The sequence below is a fragment of the Oncorhynchus clarkii genome, chromosome 22 (genome assembly GCF_045791955.1).
Source record: "Oncorhynchus clarkii lewisi isolate Uvic-CL-2024 chromosome 22, UVic_Ocla_1.0, whole genome shotgun sequence".
NCBI classification, from domain to species: Eukaryota; Metazoa; Chordata; class Actinopteri; order Salmoniformes; family Salmonidae; genus Oncorhynchus; species Oncorhynchus clarkii.
In genome coordinates this window covers 31,014,465-31,032,133 of record NC_092168.1, presented here as the reverse complement: position 1 = coordinate 31,032,133, position 17,669 = coordinate 31,014,465, and the positions used below count along the sequence as shown (strand labels likewise).

The following is a 17,669-nucleotide window of genomic DNA, read 5'->3' as shown; positions in this document are numbered from 1 at the left end:
TTGGGTGCTCAAGCATCAACTCTTCAGATACTGCTAACAGTCTCTAAATCAGTGAATGTATCAGTTACTTTTAAACGCTAACATTGTAGGTCCTACATTACCACCTAGCATGGTCAGCATCACCCCACGCTTCAAGGTTATTTAGCAGTATACAATGTACTAGGGAATGCAAACCTTTTTCATTCTGGCTAACTATGACTCCTGTCACTCTCTTTGACACGCACGCATGCAGTCAGGCACACACACAATGTTAGAGTGATACCATAGACCGAGAAGCAGGCTACAGAATGAAGCATGACAGTGTAGTAAGCCCACACCTACCCTGAGTTACATACCCACAACCACTCCTGATTCAACAACCAAAACACAATGTTCCCATAATGTTAAGACAATACTTCAACCCCTACAGAGGTGGTGAGAGATCCATTTAAAAGTAAAACATAATACAATATACAGAACTAAACCTAAAATATATTACCTATTAGTGAAATATTTGGGGGATTATTTTCAATGTATACTCTCAGTCATGTTCATTGTAAATATCTTGAAATAGGGAAGCTGTAGCAGAGAGATCGCTACACTGGAGTGTCTGGTGTTTATTCTCAATACTGAGGGTGATATACCTGGCCTTAGGAATAGAGGGGTGAAATGCATAGTCATACACGGTGCAGCATTCTAGAAGCTGTTGTAGGCAGGGTTCAAGCTACAGGAGTGTCCAAGGCTGCTGGATGCTCTCGTAAGAATTAAAAACCATCAATGTGGACACCCCTGTCAGCTTTGAATGTCAGGGTGCCCCACGCATCAATGTGTAACTTCAAACCCTGGTTGTAAGAATCACGAAAGGAAGACTGAGATATAGGCTACAGTCCTTTGGAAAAGGCATGATGGCAACTTGTGTTGGTTCACTTTGACAAAGTGGTGTGTCTATGTTGGTGTGTTGGTCTTCTTCCCTCTCACGTGAAGAGAGCCTGCTTGGTTGAAGTTTCATCCACCAGCGCCTGGACTGTCATGCTCACCTTTATCATACCCTTCTCCTCTAGTATGTGATGAGGCAGACACAGCTTATCCTGTGGAGGATCCACATAGAAGAGACAAACAGAGTGGGGGGAGGAGATCGGGAATGAGTGGGACAGACAAAACAAGTAAATCAAGACCTTTCAATGCAACGATGGTGATGAGGGAACATAGACAGTACAGGTGTGTGTAGGAGTATGTTGGATAAGCATTATGAAGAATCTGAACAGCATCATCCTTCAGAGAACAGCAACACAAAATAGGAGAGGTGGTAACTGTACATTTATTACCAGTTCCATTCACACCATCAGATATACAAGTCATTATAAAGCCTCACAGCAATGGCTGAGTTAAAACACACAGAACTAATAGTATAATGGCGTACCAATTGCAGTCGCTGGGTAAAATAAACTTCCATCCAATGTATCTTCATGAGGTTTTAAAGTAAGAAAATAAGTCTACAGTCTGAACCACGACAATAATACAATAGTCGGCCCAAAACTTCTACATACTGTAGTCATGTAACTCCCCCAGGGTAAATCAACTATAGCGATATGAAAGTTACGTACAGGTAACTTCCAAAATAAAGGAAACGCCAACATAAAGGGTCTTAATCGGGTGTTGGGCCATCACGAGCCAGAACAACTTCAATGCACCTTGGCATAGATTCTACAACTGTCTGGAACTCTATTGGAGGGATGCGTCACCATTATTCCAAAAAAAACGTCATAATTTGGGGTTTTGTTGATGGTGGTGGAAAACGCTGTCTCAGGCGCCGCTCCAGAATCTCCCACAAGTGTTAAATTTGATTGAGATCTGGGGAGTGAGATTGCCATGGCATATGGTTTACATCGTTTTCATGCTCATCAAACCAATCAGTGATCACTTGTGCTCTGTCATCCTATGGGGACATCGCCATAGTAGCCAAAATAATGGCCTGTCTAGCCTTTTTATACATGACCCTATGGGATGTTAATTGCTTAATTAACTCAGGAACCACACCTGTGTGGAAGCATCTGCTTTCAATATATTTTGTATCCATCATTTACTCAAGCCTTTCCATTATTTTGGTAGTTACCTGTAGATGGTCGGGTGGTAAAGATGTGCCGTAGTGACGTGATTATTGAACCTTATTTAGTGGCAGTGTTCTGTAGTGACATTTTACAGTCTAGTCATAAGTGGTGTGTTTATTAGGTCCAAACTGATACACTGTTTGTTGTGTCTTTGTGTCATAGATGGCATCACTATTGAGCTTTACTATTTCCTTTGAGCAGACAGTATTGTACCTGTATTTGATGTGTCTTGAAGAGAGAAACCAATGCTACAAAAAAGTGCCAAGATCCAGCTTGATAGAGGAACCCTATTAATGATCTGTGCTTACCTGGACCCAAACTAGATAGGCTGTATGGAACCAAGAGACAGTGTATGACCCCATACAACCCGGTCTGTGAACCCAGAGGGCATTAATAAAGCCAAGAGTCCAACATGATAGGCTTGATTTGACACATTGGCCAAAGAGTTGTAAAGAGTCTTCCGGTAAACCCCTTGTGTACAAGCTCCAGGATTCTTTCAACAGTTGGAATGTGCAGTATTGATGGGGACAGTATATGAATGCATGTGTGTAAGGTTGTGAGTTGGTATTTATTGGAGTTTATTGGTGTGCATCTGTAATGTGTGCATGAATAAAAGTGTGTCTGAGAGACACATTAGGTGAGTGAGTCAGCAGCTTTTTCTGGGCAGAGAAGAAGAGCACAGAAACGAGGTTGAAGAAAGAGGAGGAGGATTGCGGACGGAGATGTGTTGGCACATGCAGGAGGGGGGGCTTTGACAGGAGATTGACAGGTGGCATTACGTCAGCTCGCTCCAGCTATAGGCCACAAATAGCAGGAGGAGACAGAACACATGTACTAGGCTCGAGCCAATCAGGTCCCAGGGCTGCCAGGCGGGAGACGGAACCAAGGCGACCTGTGTAGACACCACTGGGGCAGGGCTTGGGTTTGGACTCGGGTCCTCCCCCTGTCTGTCTGAGTTCCTCCCCTCTGTGGGGGTCTCCATGGCGACCAGGGCACACACGGTGACACGGATCGGCCGCAGGTGACACTGGATGATGTCATATGCTGAGCAGAGGGACGACTGAGGGCCCAAAGAGGAGCGGAGGAGGTAACATACAATGTAAATGAAGGTGAAGGGAGAAGGATTGGAAAAAGGAAAAGAAGTTGGAGGGATGAATGGAGAATGGGGGGAAGAGAATGATAAAGATAGAAAGGAAGGGGCTCACATAGGAACATCAAAGAATTTTGTGGATGAAGAAGAGAAATACAGCCAGATAGAAGTGGAGGAGAATAATGAGGGGGAAGAACAACACATAGGAGAAAAAATACCAGAACAAAGAAGAGGAAGAAAATGGGAAGGGAGTGCCAAGAAAAGAGAAATAAGGGGAGGGGATTCAGGGGAGAAGAAGAGAAGGAAGATAGAGGGTGGTCCGGCAGGAAAACAGAACAGAGAGAAACAAAGCAGGATGTTAACCAGTGGGAATCGAGGTCAGGGGTCAAGGTGTGTGTTTTTTGTGCAGGGCTGCGCAGGCGTGGGTTACCAGGGCAATGTGCAGGGCTGCTTTTTGAGAGAGAGTGTGTGACTTACTCATTTTATCAAACTGAGACTGAACTCTATCTCTCTTTCAGAAAGCAGGCCATGCTGTGGTGTGGAGCGTTAGGAGCAATGAGGGTGCGGTCGGTGTCTGCCAGCTACACCTTCACTTGCATTTGCTAGCATTAGCTTTCAATCCAGCATAAAGCACCTGTTTCAGTGAGGCAGCGACATTTCAGCCAGCAAGCAGTAGGATTACAAGTTGGCTAGGGCCAGGTTACACAAGCAAAACCAGACTAGCAACAGCAAGCAAGCAGGAGGTCTAAGGAAGCAGCCAAGAGGTCTCAGACGGTCTCACTGTTGGTAATGGTGATACTTTGCATTCTAATGTACAGTCCCATCAGGCTACTCAAACACAGTGACTGAAAGGCAACTTTTGTAGTGTGAGGTTTCGACCAGGCTCATTGAGTGAAGAGAGAATCCTTTAAACACAATCACAGCTGTGGTTACTATACTAGGGTATGACCAAAGAATGTGTCCCACTGCTACTGTATATGTAATCACTGGGCGACAGAAATAATGGTCATAATTATTGAATATATTTACTAAAAGGAGCAATCACATAGCAACGAGGAGCTAGGGTCACTGGGCCAATTTGATACTCACACACAAGCACACTTATTAAAGAGCGATTGTCCCTAAAATGAAACTTATCGTTTTGAAAATGGCCTATGTGGCATCGAAAGGAGTCAAAAACATCTATTCTAGTGTCAAAATTGACTACAAAGTGTAAACAGGATAATGTTGGTCATAAAGATGATAGGAAATAATCGTATGTCACGGAATTAAGGGTACTGTAACAGTTTTCTGTGGGTTGGGTTTATTTTAATCCTACCCACATTCCCACAGCACCCAAGTAACCATCAATTCGGAGCGCAGCTGCACAAGACCGATCTTAATGCCCTGATGATCAATTTGGTTTGAAATTCAATATCCCTTTGGGGCTAGTTAGGGACCATCAGTAAATTACACAATGTACTTGAGACAATATTTTAAAAGGTCAATAGCTCCAAATTTCAATGACTTAAACCTCAAACCAACTATAAATTGTAAAAAGTGGTATACAAATATTGAAAGCATTCGATGAGACAACTAAAAGATGTCCAACATGAAAATATTGCCCCATTTACATTGTGTAATTATTGATGGTCCCTAACTATCCCTAGAGATAGGCTATCCAAAGTCAAACCAACTTTGCCACGGTTGCACACCAGCTGGCTGAAGCTAATTGGCAAAATTATTTGTCTAACTCCTCACACCTGTGAACACTCATTAAGAAATGCTAGCAACCATGGCTGAATTCAAACGTGAATTGGTTCACGGTCACACCAATTCACGTTTGAATTCAGCCATGGTTGCTAGCATTTCTTAATGAGTGTTCACAGGTGTGAGGAGTTAGACAAATAATTTAGCCAATTAGTTTCAGCCAGCTGGTGTGCAACCATGGCAAAGTTGGTTTGACTTGGTGTCATCAGCATTTCTTAATGATCCAACTCAGGAAGTGCAGTCGCCAAGTCCTATGTTACCAACCCATACACACACAAAATGTTTTAGTCAAGTAAATGACATGAGCACACCAGCTCCCGTTAAACTAATTTTTGTCTTTGGCACACGCTGGGGTCAGAAACAGGCAAGAGCCGGGTCAAAGTTTAAAAGTGTACCACTGGTCATTTGGTACACCATAGAGGAAGCCCAAAGCCTGTACAGTCCAGTGTAATGATGATGATGCAGCTCTAATGTTTGTGTCATAACTTTCTCTCTCTCTTTCAGAGGAGGTAGTGGGAGGTGCCAGTTCTGGGATCAAACTCTGTGCTCTGACTGGGAAGATTGTTTAAAGGTGATGATTATAAAAGGGGTTTGGTCCCAATGTCAAATACATATCCGAGAACTAAGTATTACTGTATAACCTAAAGAAGTTGTAGACTTGTCAAATGGTCCAGTTTCATCCCAGCACTAGCATCTAGCCCTTTCTGATGCTCCATTCTAGTGTGTTTCGTATCTGTGTCCTCTACAGGCTGTTTGCTTCACTGATCCCTAATCAGCCCACCCACAACTAGATTCCAACCCCAATGATCCACTGTAGCATTTATTCAAACTTAACAGATCAAGGATCAGTTTCCTTCAGTCAAATCCCAACTCTAACAGGTGAATCTGAAATAGAGTGGCTGATTCAGGGTCAAGGTGCCACTATCTAACTGACAGGAGTGTCTCACCTCGGGAACGCCCATCTTCCTACAGGCATCCAGGAAGTTCTCCACGTTCCTCCGACACTTGGCCATGCTGAGTTTGGGCTATGGAGTCACACATAGAACACATAGCTCAACACAGACTATAACTGTCTATAACACAAAGAATCACCCATTCCTACTTATCCCTCTTCAACCCCTCATTGACCCCCAGACGTACCACAGCGGACGAGGGCACATGGATGCTGGCCACGGAGCGTGGGCGAATGTGATTAGCCAGATGGCAGAGCACCACCCCGTCCATGAGGGAGGAGCCCAGGTCTTCAGGAAGAGCCACCTTCAGTCTGCTCTCTATACTCTGAGGGAAGACAGGAGGGGTAAGAGGGGTCAAAACATACACCGTAACACATGCACAAACCGAGGACATAACATATCCTGGATGGGGAGTTGACTTCCAGACGAGAGTGAGGGAGAGAAAGAGATTGACAGAGAAGCTCTCACCTCTCTGAGTTGTTCCATCAGCTCCAGCTCTTCTCTCAGCTGTTCCATCTTCCTCCTCATGGTGAACTGAGGATCCACAGACTCCAGACTCTTATGGGTCCTCAGGAACACTACCCCCAACAGGCCGGAGGAGAGAACAACAGGTCAGCCGTTAGACAGGGAGCTCAGCAACTAACACTTACACATACTGTACAGTACACTTACATTCAGACCCACGCACACAAACACATGCTAGTATGCATTTCACACCTATAAAAGCACACACTGTAGCCTAAATACACTATACTGTATAAACAAGTATGTGGACACCCCTTCAAATGAGTGGATTCGGCTATTCCAGCCAAACCCGTTGTTGACAGGTGTACCATGGCCGAGCAGCAGCACACAAGCCTAAGATCACCATGCGCAATGCCGAGCTTCAGCTTGAGTGGTGTAAAGCTTGCCGCCGTTGGACTCTGGAGCAGTGAAAGCACGTTTTCTGGGGTGATGAATTACGCTTCACCATCTGGCAGTCCGACGGATGAATCTGGGTTTGGCGGATGCAAGGAGAACACTACCTGCCAGAATACATAGTGCCAACTGAAAAGTTTGGTGGAGGAGGATTAATGGTCTAGCGCTGTTTTTCATGGTTCGGGCTAGGTCCCTTAGTTCTAGTGAAGGGAAATCTTAAAGCCACAGCATAAAATGACATCCTAGACGATTCTGCACTTCCAACTTTGTGGCAACAGTTTGGGGAAGGCCCTTTCCTTTTTCAGCAGGACAATGCTCCTGTGCACAAAGCGAGGTCCATAAAGAAATGGTTTGTTGAGATCGGTGTGGAAGAACTTGGCTGGCCTGACCTCAACCCCATTGAACACCTTTGGGATGAATTGGAACGCCGACTGCGAGCCATGCTTAATCACCCAACATCCGTGCCTGACCACACTAATGCTCTTGGGGCCTTAATGGAAGCAAGTCCCCGCAGCAATGTTCCAACATCTAGTGAAAAGCCTTCCCAGAAGAGTAGAGGCTGTTGTAGCAGCAATAAGGGGACCAACTCCATATTAATGACCATGATTATGGAATGAGATGAGCAGGTGTCCACACACTTTTGGTCATGTAGTGTAAATGCATACTGCAATATTTCACTGACACCGAAATCACACTTTCTCTTACAAATGGATATGTAGCTATTGTTACTGCATGCTTGCATAACCCCTTATTCATATCCAGATGCACCCTACAGTGCTGGGCTCTGGGCTGCCTTCATTGTCATGAAAGCAGCTGTCTGCAGGAAGATTGAATGTGGAAAATTGGTTTCCCCTCAGACGTCCCACTTAGTCAATCCTGCATACCAACAGATAGCATGACCCCTCCAGGAACTACAGCAACTGACAGGAGATTTGAAGAGGCTTGACAATGGAGCATATTTATTTGTTTTGTGTTATTGTACTCATAAAAACAGAAGTCTTCTCTGTTTGTAATATATTCATAAAACCACTTTAACTGGTATGCATAGGTATAACAAAGAAAACGCATTAGAGGAAATGAAGCATTTGTTTTAAAGTGTGGGAGGAGGAAATGTATTCAGAGGAGTGTGTGTGTGTGTGTGTGTGTGTGTGTGTGTGTGTGTGTGTGTGTGTGTGTGTGTGTGTGTGTGTGTGTGTGTGTGTGTGTAAAAGAGAAACAGCCTTGGCCTCTGATCACATGTTACAGCCATCGTTCTACAACATAGAAGTTAATAATTTGCTAAGTCTGTGGCCTATATTCTAGTCATAAATCTCCCTTGCAACAGCCTCCATATACAGCACAGTGACACACCACTACATGGAACACATTCTGTAGCTCTGCCTTGTGGTACAAAGTCACATCACATGGGGGAGCCCAAGAGTCACTGGCCATTTCAACCCACGCTTGGGGAAAAGGAAAGGAGATTGCATTTTTAAAGTATTCACACTAGACTTTAATAACGTTGGCCCTATCTGACCATCTCTTACAGGGGCAATGGCTCCTTGAGGGGCTATCCCAGTAGGAAGTTAGAGATAAACACACACACAGGCCTCATCCAGAAGCATGAAAGGCTGATATAGAGTAGAGAGGGGCGATCACTCCTCCATCGCCATAGACAGAACAGGGTGTTGACTATTATAGAGGGTGTGAATGTGGCTAGGGAGGGGAACATTCAATAACAGAATGAGACGTGATCATGTAGAGAGGAAGCACAGATATGTCAATTATTGTAAACACACAGAGGTCTCATACTAGGGCAGCAGAACATTGACTAGACGAGGGGGTTCGTAGATACAGCCAGTCACAATATAGCATGGGGGAATGATTTAACTCAACCCTCCTTCAGCTGTTCCTGGCCCTGACAATAACAATAACGGTTTATGACACCAGGGACTCATCTTAAAGCTGGTCACTCATCTTAAAGCTGGTCACGCAGTGATAAAACACAGGAGTTAATTAATTAGGACATGATAAGCTCCTCCCCCTTTCTCCCCTTCTCTCTCTGATAATGTTTGGTCCTTAGAGGCCCATACTGACAGGCTGGCAGTCACTTTTACACAGATGGAGAAACAGAGGCTGCCTGGCATTCACTGACTACCCCATCAACAACTCACACACCAGGATTATGCTCAATTCTGAATCTGGGAATTTACTCACATTCAACTGATGAGTTGAAAATCGAATTGAATCAATGTGAATTTGAGTAACAGGAAGTAGAATGTAATTCAGTGCAAATCAATATAATGACATGTGTGATGTTTTATGTAAAAGATGTACAAAACATTAAGAACACCTGCTCTGTCCATGACAGACTGACCAGGTGAATCCAGGTGAAAGCTACGACACATTATTGATGTCACTTGTTAAATCCACTTCAATCATTCTAGATGAAGGGGATGAAACAGGTTAAAGAAGGATTTTTAAGCCTTCAGACAACTGAGACATGGATTGTGTGTGTGCCAAAGTGCCTTTGAGCGGAGTATGGTAGTAGGTGCTAGGCACACTGGTTTGTGTCAAGAACCGAAACACTGCTGCGTTTTTCACGCTTGACAGTTTCCCATGTGTATGAAGAATGGTCCACAACCTAAAGGACATCCAGCCAACTTGACATAACTGTTGGGAGCATTGAAGTCAACAAGGGCCAGAATCCCTGAGGAATGGTTTTGACACCTTGTAGAGTCCATGCTCCGACAAATTGAGGCTGTTCTGAGGGCAAAAGGGGGTGTGCTCAGTGTATATATTTTCAACTAGGCAAGTCATTTAAGAACCTATTGATATTTACAATGACGGCCAAACCCTAACGATGCTCAGCCAATTGTGGGGTGTCTATGGTACTCCCAATCACGGCCGGTTGTGATACAGCCTGGAATCTAATCAGGGTCTGTAGTGACGCATCTAGCACTGAGATGCAGTGCCTTAAGACAGCTGCACCACTCAGGTGTACATAGACTTCACCTAATATAGAATAGAAGAGGTAGTAGAATTTCACTGAATACAATAACATTTCCTTTAATTCAAATTTGACTGTATCCTGTTTACTACCTCAGTTCAAATTCAAGAATTGAATTTACCTAGGTGTCTGGCTAGACTGCAAACTCTCCTTCCAAACTCATATTAAACATCTCCAATCCAAAATTAAATCTATTTAAATCCTATTTCGCAAACAAAGCCTCCTTCACTCACGCCTCTAAACATACCCTCATAAAACTGACTATCCTACCGATCCTCGACTTCGGCGATGTCATTTACAAAATAGCTTCCAATACTCTACTCAGCAAACTGGATGCAGTCTATCACAGTGCCATCCGTTTTGTCACCAAAGCCCCTTATACCAACCACCCCTGCAACCTGTATGCTCTAGTCAGCCGGCCCTTGCTACATATTCGTGGCCAGACCCACTGGCTCCAGGTCATCTATAAGTCTATGCTAGGTAAAGCGCCGCATTATCTCAGCTCACTGGTCACGATAACAACACCCACCCATAGCATGCGCTCCAGCAGGTACATCTCACTGGTCATCCCCAAAGCCAACACCTCCTTTGGCTGCCTTTCCTTCCAGTTCTCTGATGCCAATGACTAGAAAAAATGGCAAAAATCGCTGAAGCTGAAGACTTATATTTCCCTCACTAACTTTAAACATCAGCTATCTGAGCAGCTAACCGATCGCTGCAGCTGTACATAGCCCATCTGTAAATAGCCCACCCAATCTACCTACCTCATGCCCATAAAGTCTTTACTTACTTTTCTGCTTTTTTGCACACCAGTATTTCTACTTGCACATCACCATCTGCTCATCTATCACTCCAGGTTTAATTTGCTAAATTGTAATTACTTCGCTACTATGGCCTATTTATTGCCTTACCTCCTCACGCCATTTGCACACACTGTATATAGACTTTTTCCCCCTATTGTATTATTGACTGTACGCTTGTTTATTCCATGTGCAACTCTGTGTTGTTGTTTGTGTCGCACCGCTTTGCTTTATCTTGGCCAGGTCACAGTTGTAAATGAGAACTTGTTCTCAACTAGCCTACCTGGTTAAATAAAGGTGAAATAAAAACAACAAAAACATTTTCATTTATGAGGCATTCTCAATTAAATTCTGAATTGAGAACAACCCTGACACACATGAGAGCGCCCATGATGCGGACCCCTCAGGGGTGCATGCTCAGTCCCCCTCTGTACTCCCTGTTCACCCACGACTCCAACACCATCATTAATTAAGTTTGCTGACAACACAACAGTGGTAGGCCTGATCACCATCAATGATGAGACAGCCTATAGGGAGGAGGTCAGAGACCTGACAGTGTGGTGCCAAGACAATAAGCTCTCCCTCAACGTGAGCAAGACAAAAGGAGCTGATCTTGGACTACAGGAAAAAGAGGACTGAGCACGCCTCCATTCTCATCGACGGGGCTGCAGTGGAGCAGGTTGAGAGCTTCAAGTTCCTTGGTGTCCACATCACCAACAAACTAACATGGTCGAAGCACACCAAGACAGTCGGGAAGAGGGCATGACAAAACCTATTCCCCCTCAGGAGACTGAAAAGATTTGGCATGGATCCTCAGATCCTCAAAAGGTTCTACAGCTGCACCATTGACAGCATGGTTGCATCGCTGCCTGGTATGGCAACTGCTCGGCCTCCGACTGCAAGGCAGAGGGTAGTGCGAACGGCCCACTACATCACTGGGGCCAAGCTTCCAGCCATCCAGGACATCTATACCAGGCGGTGTCAGAGGAAAGCCCAAAAAATGGTCAAAGACTCCAGTCACCCAAGTCATAGACTGTTCTCTCTGCTACCGCACGGCAAGTGGTATCGGAGCGCCAAGTCTAGGTCCTAAAGGCTCCTTAACAGCTTCTACCCTCAAGCCATAAGACTGCTGAACAATTAATCAAATGGCCACCCGGACTATTTACATTGACCCCCTTTGTGTTTACACTGCTGCTACTCGCTGTTTATTATCTATGCATAGTCACTTTACCCCTCCCTACATGTACAAATTACCTCGACTAACCTGTACCCCCGCACAATGACTCAGTACCCCCTGTATATAGGCTTGTTATTGTTATTTTATTGTGTTACTTTTATTTATTTTTTTATGTTATTTCGAAAATATTTTCTTAACTCTATTTCTTGAACTGCATTGTTGGTTAAGGGCTCGTAAGTATGCATTTCACAGTAAGGTCTACTTCACCTGTTGTATTCGGGCGCATGTGACAAATAGTTTGATTTGATAGTTGTGCATTTTGTTGTAATCGGAGGCTAATCCTGAGTGGTGTGGGTTTCCTGGGTATCCTAAAGGGAGTGAATGAACAGCAGAGAGAGAAAGAGGGAGAGATTGGGAAAGCGTAGAAAAGGAGCCACTGCCTCCTCTTAGCACATTTCAGAACTTAACACTCTGGGCTCACACACAGGCACAGCACAAACTCTCAGAACATTCTGGAAGGACACAGCACAGACATTCAGAACATTCTGGAAGGACACAGCACAGAGTCTCAGAACATTCTGGAAGGGCACAGCATGAATGTATCCTACAGGGCAACATCTCTCTCTTTCTCTCTCTCATGCTCAGGCAAGCAGACCATCTGGACAGTTTTAGCACCAAACAACGCTTCCGAATATTTCTTCACCAAACAAATTGGTCCCAAAGCGATGACACAGCAAGATCCTGTCATTGGTCCAGACAGTGTAGTCATGGAGATGACAGTTATAAAGTTAAAAACGTATACACTATCTGTAGCTGGTCCTTCATAAAAAATAATGATAATGGACTGCAGTTAAAAAGCGCTTTTTCACATCGTCTCAAAGAAGTTAATGTCAGTGAGCCAGCCAGCCTCAGCATGTATTTCTCTCAGTAAACTGGCACAGTTCAGCCCTGCTCAGTCCAGTCTAAATAACTTGTGGTGCCATGGATGGTGGATGGATACTAAATCAAAACAGGCAGAAACTGACCCGGTCAGAATTTACTGCATACACTATTCATACCCAGGCAGACTGGGCAGTCTAGGAGTCTGAATTCACCTCACACCCCTATTGTTATCACACTCCAGTTCGCTCTCCTTTCCCTACGTCTGCTGTCTGCTCTGTCTACATTTTGTTTTCATCCTCTCTGTTTCTCTCCCTTTGTTTCTACATTTCTCTCTATGTCCCTCCTCTTTTATTTATTTCACTCTCTCTAGGAGATTTAGGATGTAGCCTTTCAGTTGGACAGGGTCAACATTCAGCCATAAAATGTTCTGACAAATGAAATACATTATGGAGACTGAGAACATTCCTCATCCTGCTGACAGGACTGCATTGGCTCAGAGCGAGAGAGAGAGAAAGAGAGAGAGAGAGAGAGAGAGAGAGAGAAGAGAGAGAGAGAGAGAGAGAGAGAGAATAGAGAGGAAAATGTAATCCAAGGTGCACTTCCTTGTGTAAACAACTGTGTTTCGGTAAACAAAGGCGATAGTCAGAAAACAGGAAGTTAGAACATTGGTACTACCCCTCTCTGGCTCCAGTATAAAAACAACTCACTCCATTACTGTTAGAGAGAGAGAGCAGGAGAAAATAATATGAAAAAGAGAGATTTATTGAGATATGTCCTGTCAGGTTTGACTGTGTCTTGGCAGTGCAACAAAGCTCTGGGGCATGCTTGTTGGCATTTCCCCTGTCTTCTCTTCCAGAAGGCTACACTGGCATGTTGGACACTGGCCTGCCCTGTACCAAGCCAGGCTGGGCACTGCCAAGGAAGAACCCTGGCCACAAAGCCCAGCTGGAGAAGGAGGAGGCGAGGGTCAGGGGAGAGGGTAAAAGGGGTCAGTCAGGTGGAGGGTTGAGTGCAGGGTAGCATTCCTCCACCAAGCTCTCAGGGGCAAAGCCAACTCTCCCAAGGTCCATTTAGCTTCAGTGGAGTAGAGATGCTTTCTCTACATCCCCCTCTCTCCTTTGAAACTATTCTCCCTCCCAGCCTTCCAGAGGAATAGATAGCATCTCCTCTAAAATAGACTACTGTGTATGTAATGGCAGGGCGTTTATTTGTTCCAGTGTTATACACATTGATAGAGCCTCTGAGGGCACACACTGATTGGTGATGGGGTCAGAGAAAGAGCGAGAGAGACAAGAGAAAGAAAGATAGAGGATGACATCTCTATGTGTGTCTTGCTTTCAACAACAAACCCAGTTTAACACTATCTAATGGCCACACAGTGGTGTTCTACCCCAAAAGGAAATCCTGTATCACAGAGGAAGTTTCCAATCCTGGTTCCTTTCTAGTCAGTCAATGCTGCTACTGTGTGACATCACCCACTCAGAGGATAGTAAAATCTCTTGGCAGCTGGTGTTGTTTACGAAGTCAAAGGTCAATAACAGCTACTACAGCACACGGTCATCAGTATCAGTACAGTCATTCTGCGTCGTAGTTCTGCCCTCAGACATCCACACACAAACAGGCTAACCGTGTTACCTACAACTACTGCTGGTGGTGTGACCCTAGACACACTGATTTGGAATGGTGCCCTTAGCTCGGGTTCTGGGACCTGATTGGCTGTTAATGAGGTCAGACACTCCTGATCTAAACTCCTATTGGTTACTGGTGATGTCACCTCCCTGAGGCCTGACCTGTTTATTGGTGCGTGGCTATGATTGGCTCTTTATTGAAAACAAATATGCAGCTATCAACACTGTTCTCACTACTAGGATATCCCATATGATAGATTGTCCAACATTCCTTTTCAACATTACTGCTCCTTGGAACATTTTTATTTTCTTTCTTCATGTCTATGTTATTATAATACCTATTGGTCTTTAACCCTGCCATTGGTGGTTTACTCTTACACATGCATTGTAAAACCCTTTGAAAATGGTAGTAGATGAAAAGTGATATACAAATAAAATTGTTATCATTAGCAACGGGAGAGTAATAAAATGCTCATGTTGACTTTGACTCCATGCTGATGTCATAAAAACGCACCCTTAGAACATGTTAAACAATCCTGTAACATGAGTCGCCCTGGGGGGAAAATGGCTGCTGGCAGTTTCCAGTTTCCTCCTGATGGAAGAGGGATATCCCCAGTGAGACCATTATCTAACAGTTCAAATATAAATACATAAATAACCTGAGCTATAGAAGGGAAGCCGGAGTAGAGCAACAGATGATAGACCAGTATGAAGCTGTATGTCAAATCAAATCGTATTTGTCACATGCTTCGTAAACAACAGGTGTAGACTAACAGTGAAATGCTTACTTACGGGCCCTCCCCAACAATGCAGAGAAAAAACATATAAATACACGAGGAATAACTACACAATGAGTAACTTGAATAACTTGGCTATATACTGTACATGGGGTACCAGTACCGAGTCGATGTGCAGGGGTACGAGGGAATTGAGGTAGATATAGTGGGCAAAAAAGTATTTAGTCAGCCACCAATTGTGTAAGTTCTCCCACTTAAAAAGATGAGAGAGGCCTGTAATTTTCATCATAGGTACACTTCAACTATGACAGACAAAATTTGAAAAAAAATCCAGAAAATCACACAGGATTTTTTATGAATTTATTTGCAAATTATGGTGGAAAATAAGTATTTGGTCACCTACAAACAAGCAAGATTTCTGGCTCTCACAGACCTATAACTTCTTCTTTAAGAGGCTCCTCTGTCCTCCACTCGTTACCTGTATTAATGGCACCTGTTTGAACTTGTTATCAGTATAAAAGACATCTGTCCACAACGTCAAACAGTCACACTCCAAACTCCACTATGGCCAAGACCAACAAAATTGTAGACCTGCACCAGGCTGGGAAGACTGAATCTGCAATAGGTAAGCAACTTGGTTTGAAGAAATCAACTGTGGGAGCAATTATTAGGAAATGGAAGACATACAAGACCACTGATAATCTCCCTCGATCTGGGGCTCCACGCAAGATCTCACCCCATGGGGTCAAAATGATCACAAGAGCGGTGAGCAAAAATCCCAGAACCACACGGGGGGACCTAGTGAATGACCTGCAGAGAGCTGGGACCAAAGTAACAAAGCCTACCATCAGTAACACACTACGCCACCAGGGACTCAAATCCTGCAGTGCCAGACGTGTCCCCCTGCTTAAGCTAGTACATGTCCAGGCCCGTCTGAAGTTTGCTAGAGAGCATTTGGACGATCCAGAAGAAGATTGAGAGAATGTCATATGGTCAGATGAAACCAAAATATAACTTTTTGGTAAAAACTCAACTCGTTGTGTTTGGAGGACAAAGAATGCTGAGTTGCATCCAAAGAACACCATACCTACTACTGTGAAGCATGGGGGTGGAAACATCATGCTTTGGGGCTGTTTTTCTGCAAAGGGACCAGGACGACTGATCCGTGTAAAGGAAAGAATGAATGGGGCCATGTATCGTGAGATTTTGAGTGAAAACCTCCTTCCATCAGCAAGGGCATTGAAGATGAAACGTGCTGGGTCTTTCAATGATCCCAAACACACCGCCCGGGCAACGAAGGAGTGGCTTCGTAAGAAGCATTTCAAGGTCCTGGAGTGGCCTAGCCAGTCTCCAGATCTCAACCCCATAGAAAATCTTTTGAGGGAGTTGAAAGTCCGTGTTGCCCAGCAACAGCCCCCAAACATTACTATTCTAGTGTAGATCTGCATGGAGGAATGGGCCAAAATACCAGCAACAGTGTGTGAAAACCTTGTGAAGACTTACAGAAAACGTTTGACCTCTGTCATTGCCAACAAAGGGTATATAACAAAGTATTGGGATAAACTTTTGTTATTGACCAAATACTTATTTTCCACCATAATTTGCAAATAAATTCATAAAAAATCCTACAATGTGATTTTCTGGATTTTTTTCTTCTCATTTTGTCTGTCATAGTTGAAGTGTACCTATGATGAAAATTACAGGCCTCTCTCATATTTTTAAGTGGGAGAACTTGCACAATTGGTGGCTGACTAAATACTTTTTTTCCCCACCGTATGTACATATAGTTAGGGGTAAAGTGACTAGGCAACAGGATAGATAATAAACAGTAGCAGCAGTGTATGTGATGAGTTAAGAGTGCAAACATGGTCAATGCAGATAGTCCGGGTAGCTATTGGTTAACTATTTAGTAGTCTTATGGCTTAGTGGTAGAACCTCTCTCTCTGTGTGTGTGTGTGTGTGTGTCTGTGTGTGAGTGAGTGAGTGAGTGAGTGAGTGAGGGAGGGAGGGAGTATGAACCCAGTCTGCTTTCCCACCCATATTAGCCCTGGCATGAAAGATCTGGTGTCTGTGTTTAATAGGTTTTCATGCAGAGCCTGTATCAGAGTAAACTTAATGGAGGATGTCTATGTGTGTTGCTAGATCTGGACTGTGGTTGTAATGGGAGTGAACATACTGAGAAACATGCTGTTCTAATAACTGCAGGGGGAATGAACACGTTCTGTGTCAGACACAATGTGGTAAAACAACTTACTGTACCCAGACACAGAAACACACAAATCCGTGTGTATAAATGTGCATGTGTGTCAGAGAGTATGTGTGTTTAGAGTATGTGGATGTGTGTGTTAGTGTTGTTGGGTACAGGAGGGCTCCAGACTTATACCTATTCAAGAAATAAGTTGTTTCATCTAACATATCCAAGTAGGAATGCATCATAAAGGTATTTTGTTGTGTAATGCCTAAACCAATGATTGGCATGAATTTGTTGCATTAATTTTACTGGTAAAATAGAGCTCCAGAATTGCAGATTTGCATACACATTTTTGCTAACAAACAGGCTAATCACTGAGAAGGGGAAACTCTACTTAATTTCAAAATTCTATTTTGTCTTTCCTCCCCTTCTCTCCAGCTAGTCTACCAGATATAAGAGGACGATGCT

General features: G+C 44.0%; 1 protein-coding gene across 1 annotated transcript in view; it reads right to left on the bottom strand.

Moving 5' to 3' along the window:
• Positions 1 to 974: 974 nt before the first annotated feature.
• LOC139380767 (leucine-rich repeat and calponin homology domain-containing protein 1-like) overlaps positions 975 to 17,669 on the bottom strand; it is a 91,028-nt gene continuing 74,333 nt past the window's right edge. Inside the window, exons 17-20 of the mRNA XM_071123779.1 lie at positions 6,348 to 6,457; positions 6,067 to 6,204; positions 5,874 to 5,951; positions 975 to 3,147 (exon numbers count right to left, since the gene is read on the bottom strand). Coding sequence (XP_070979880.1) covers positions 2,863 to 3,147; positions 5,874 to 5,951; positions 6,067 to 6,204; positions 6,348 to 6,457 — 611 coding nt within the window. The 3' untranslated portion in view covers positions 975 to 2,862. The remainder of the gene's footprint in view (positions 3,148 to 5,873; positions 5,952 to 6,066; positions 6,205 to 6,347; positions 6,458 to 17,669) is intronic.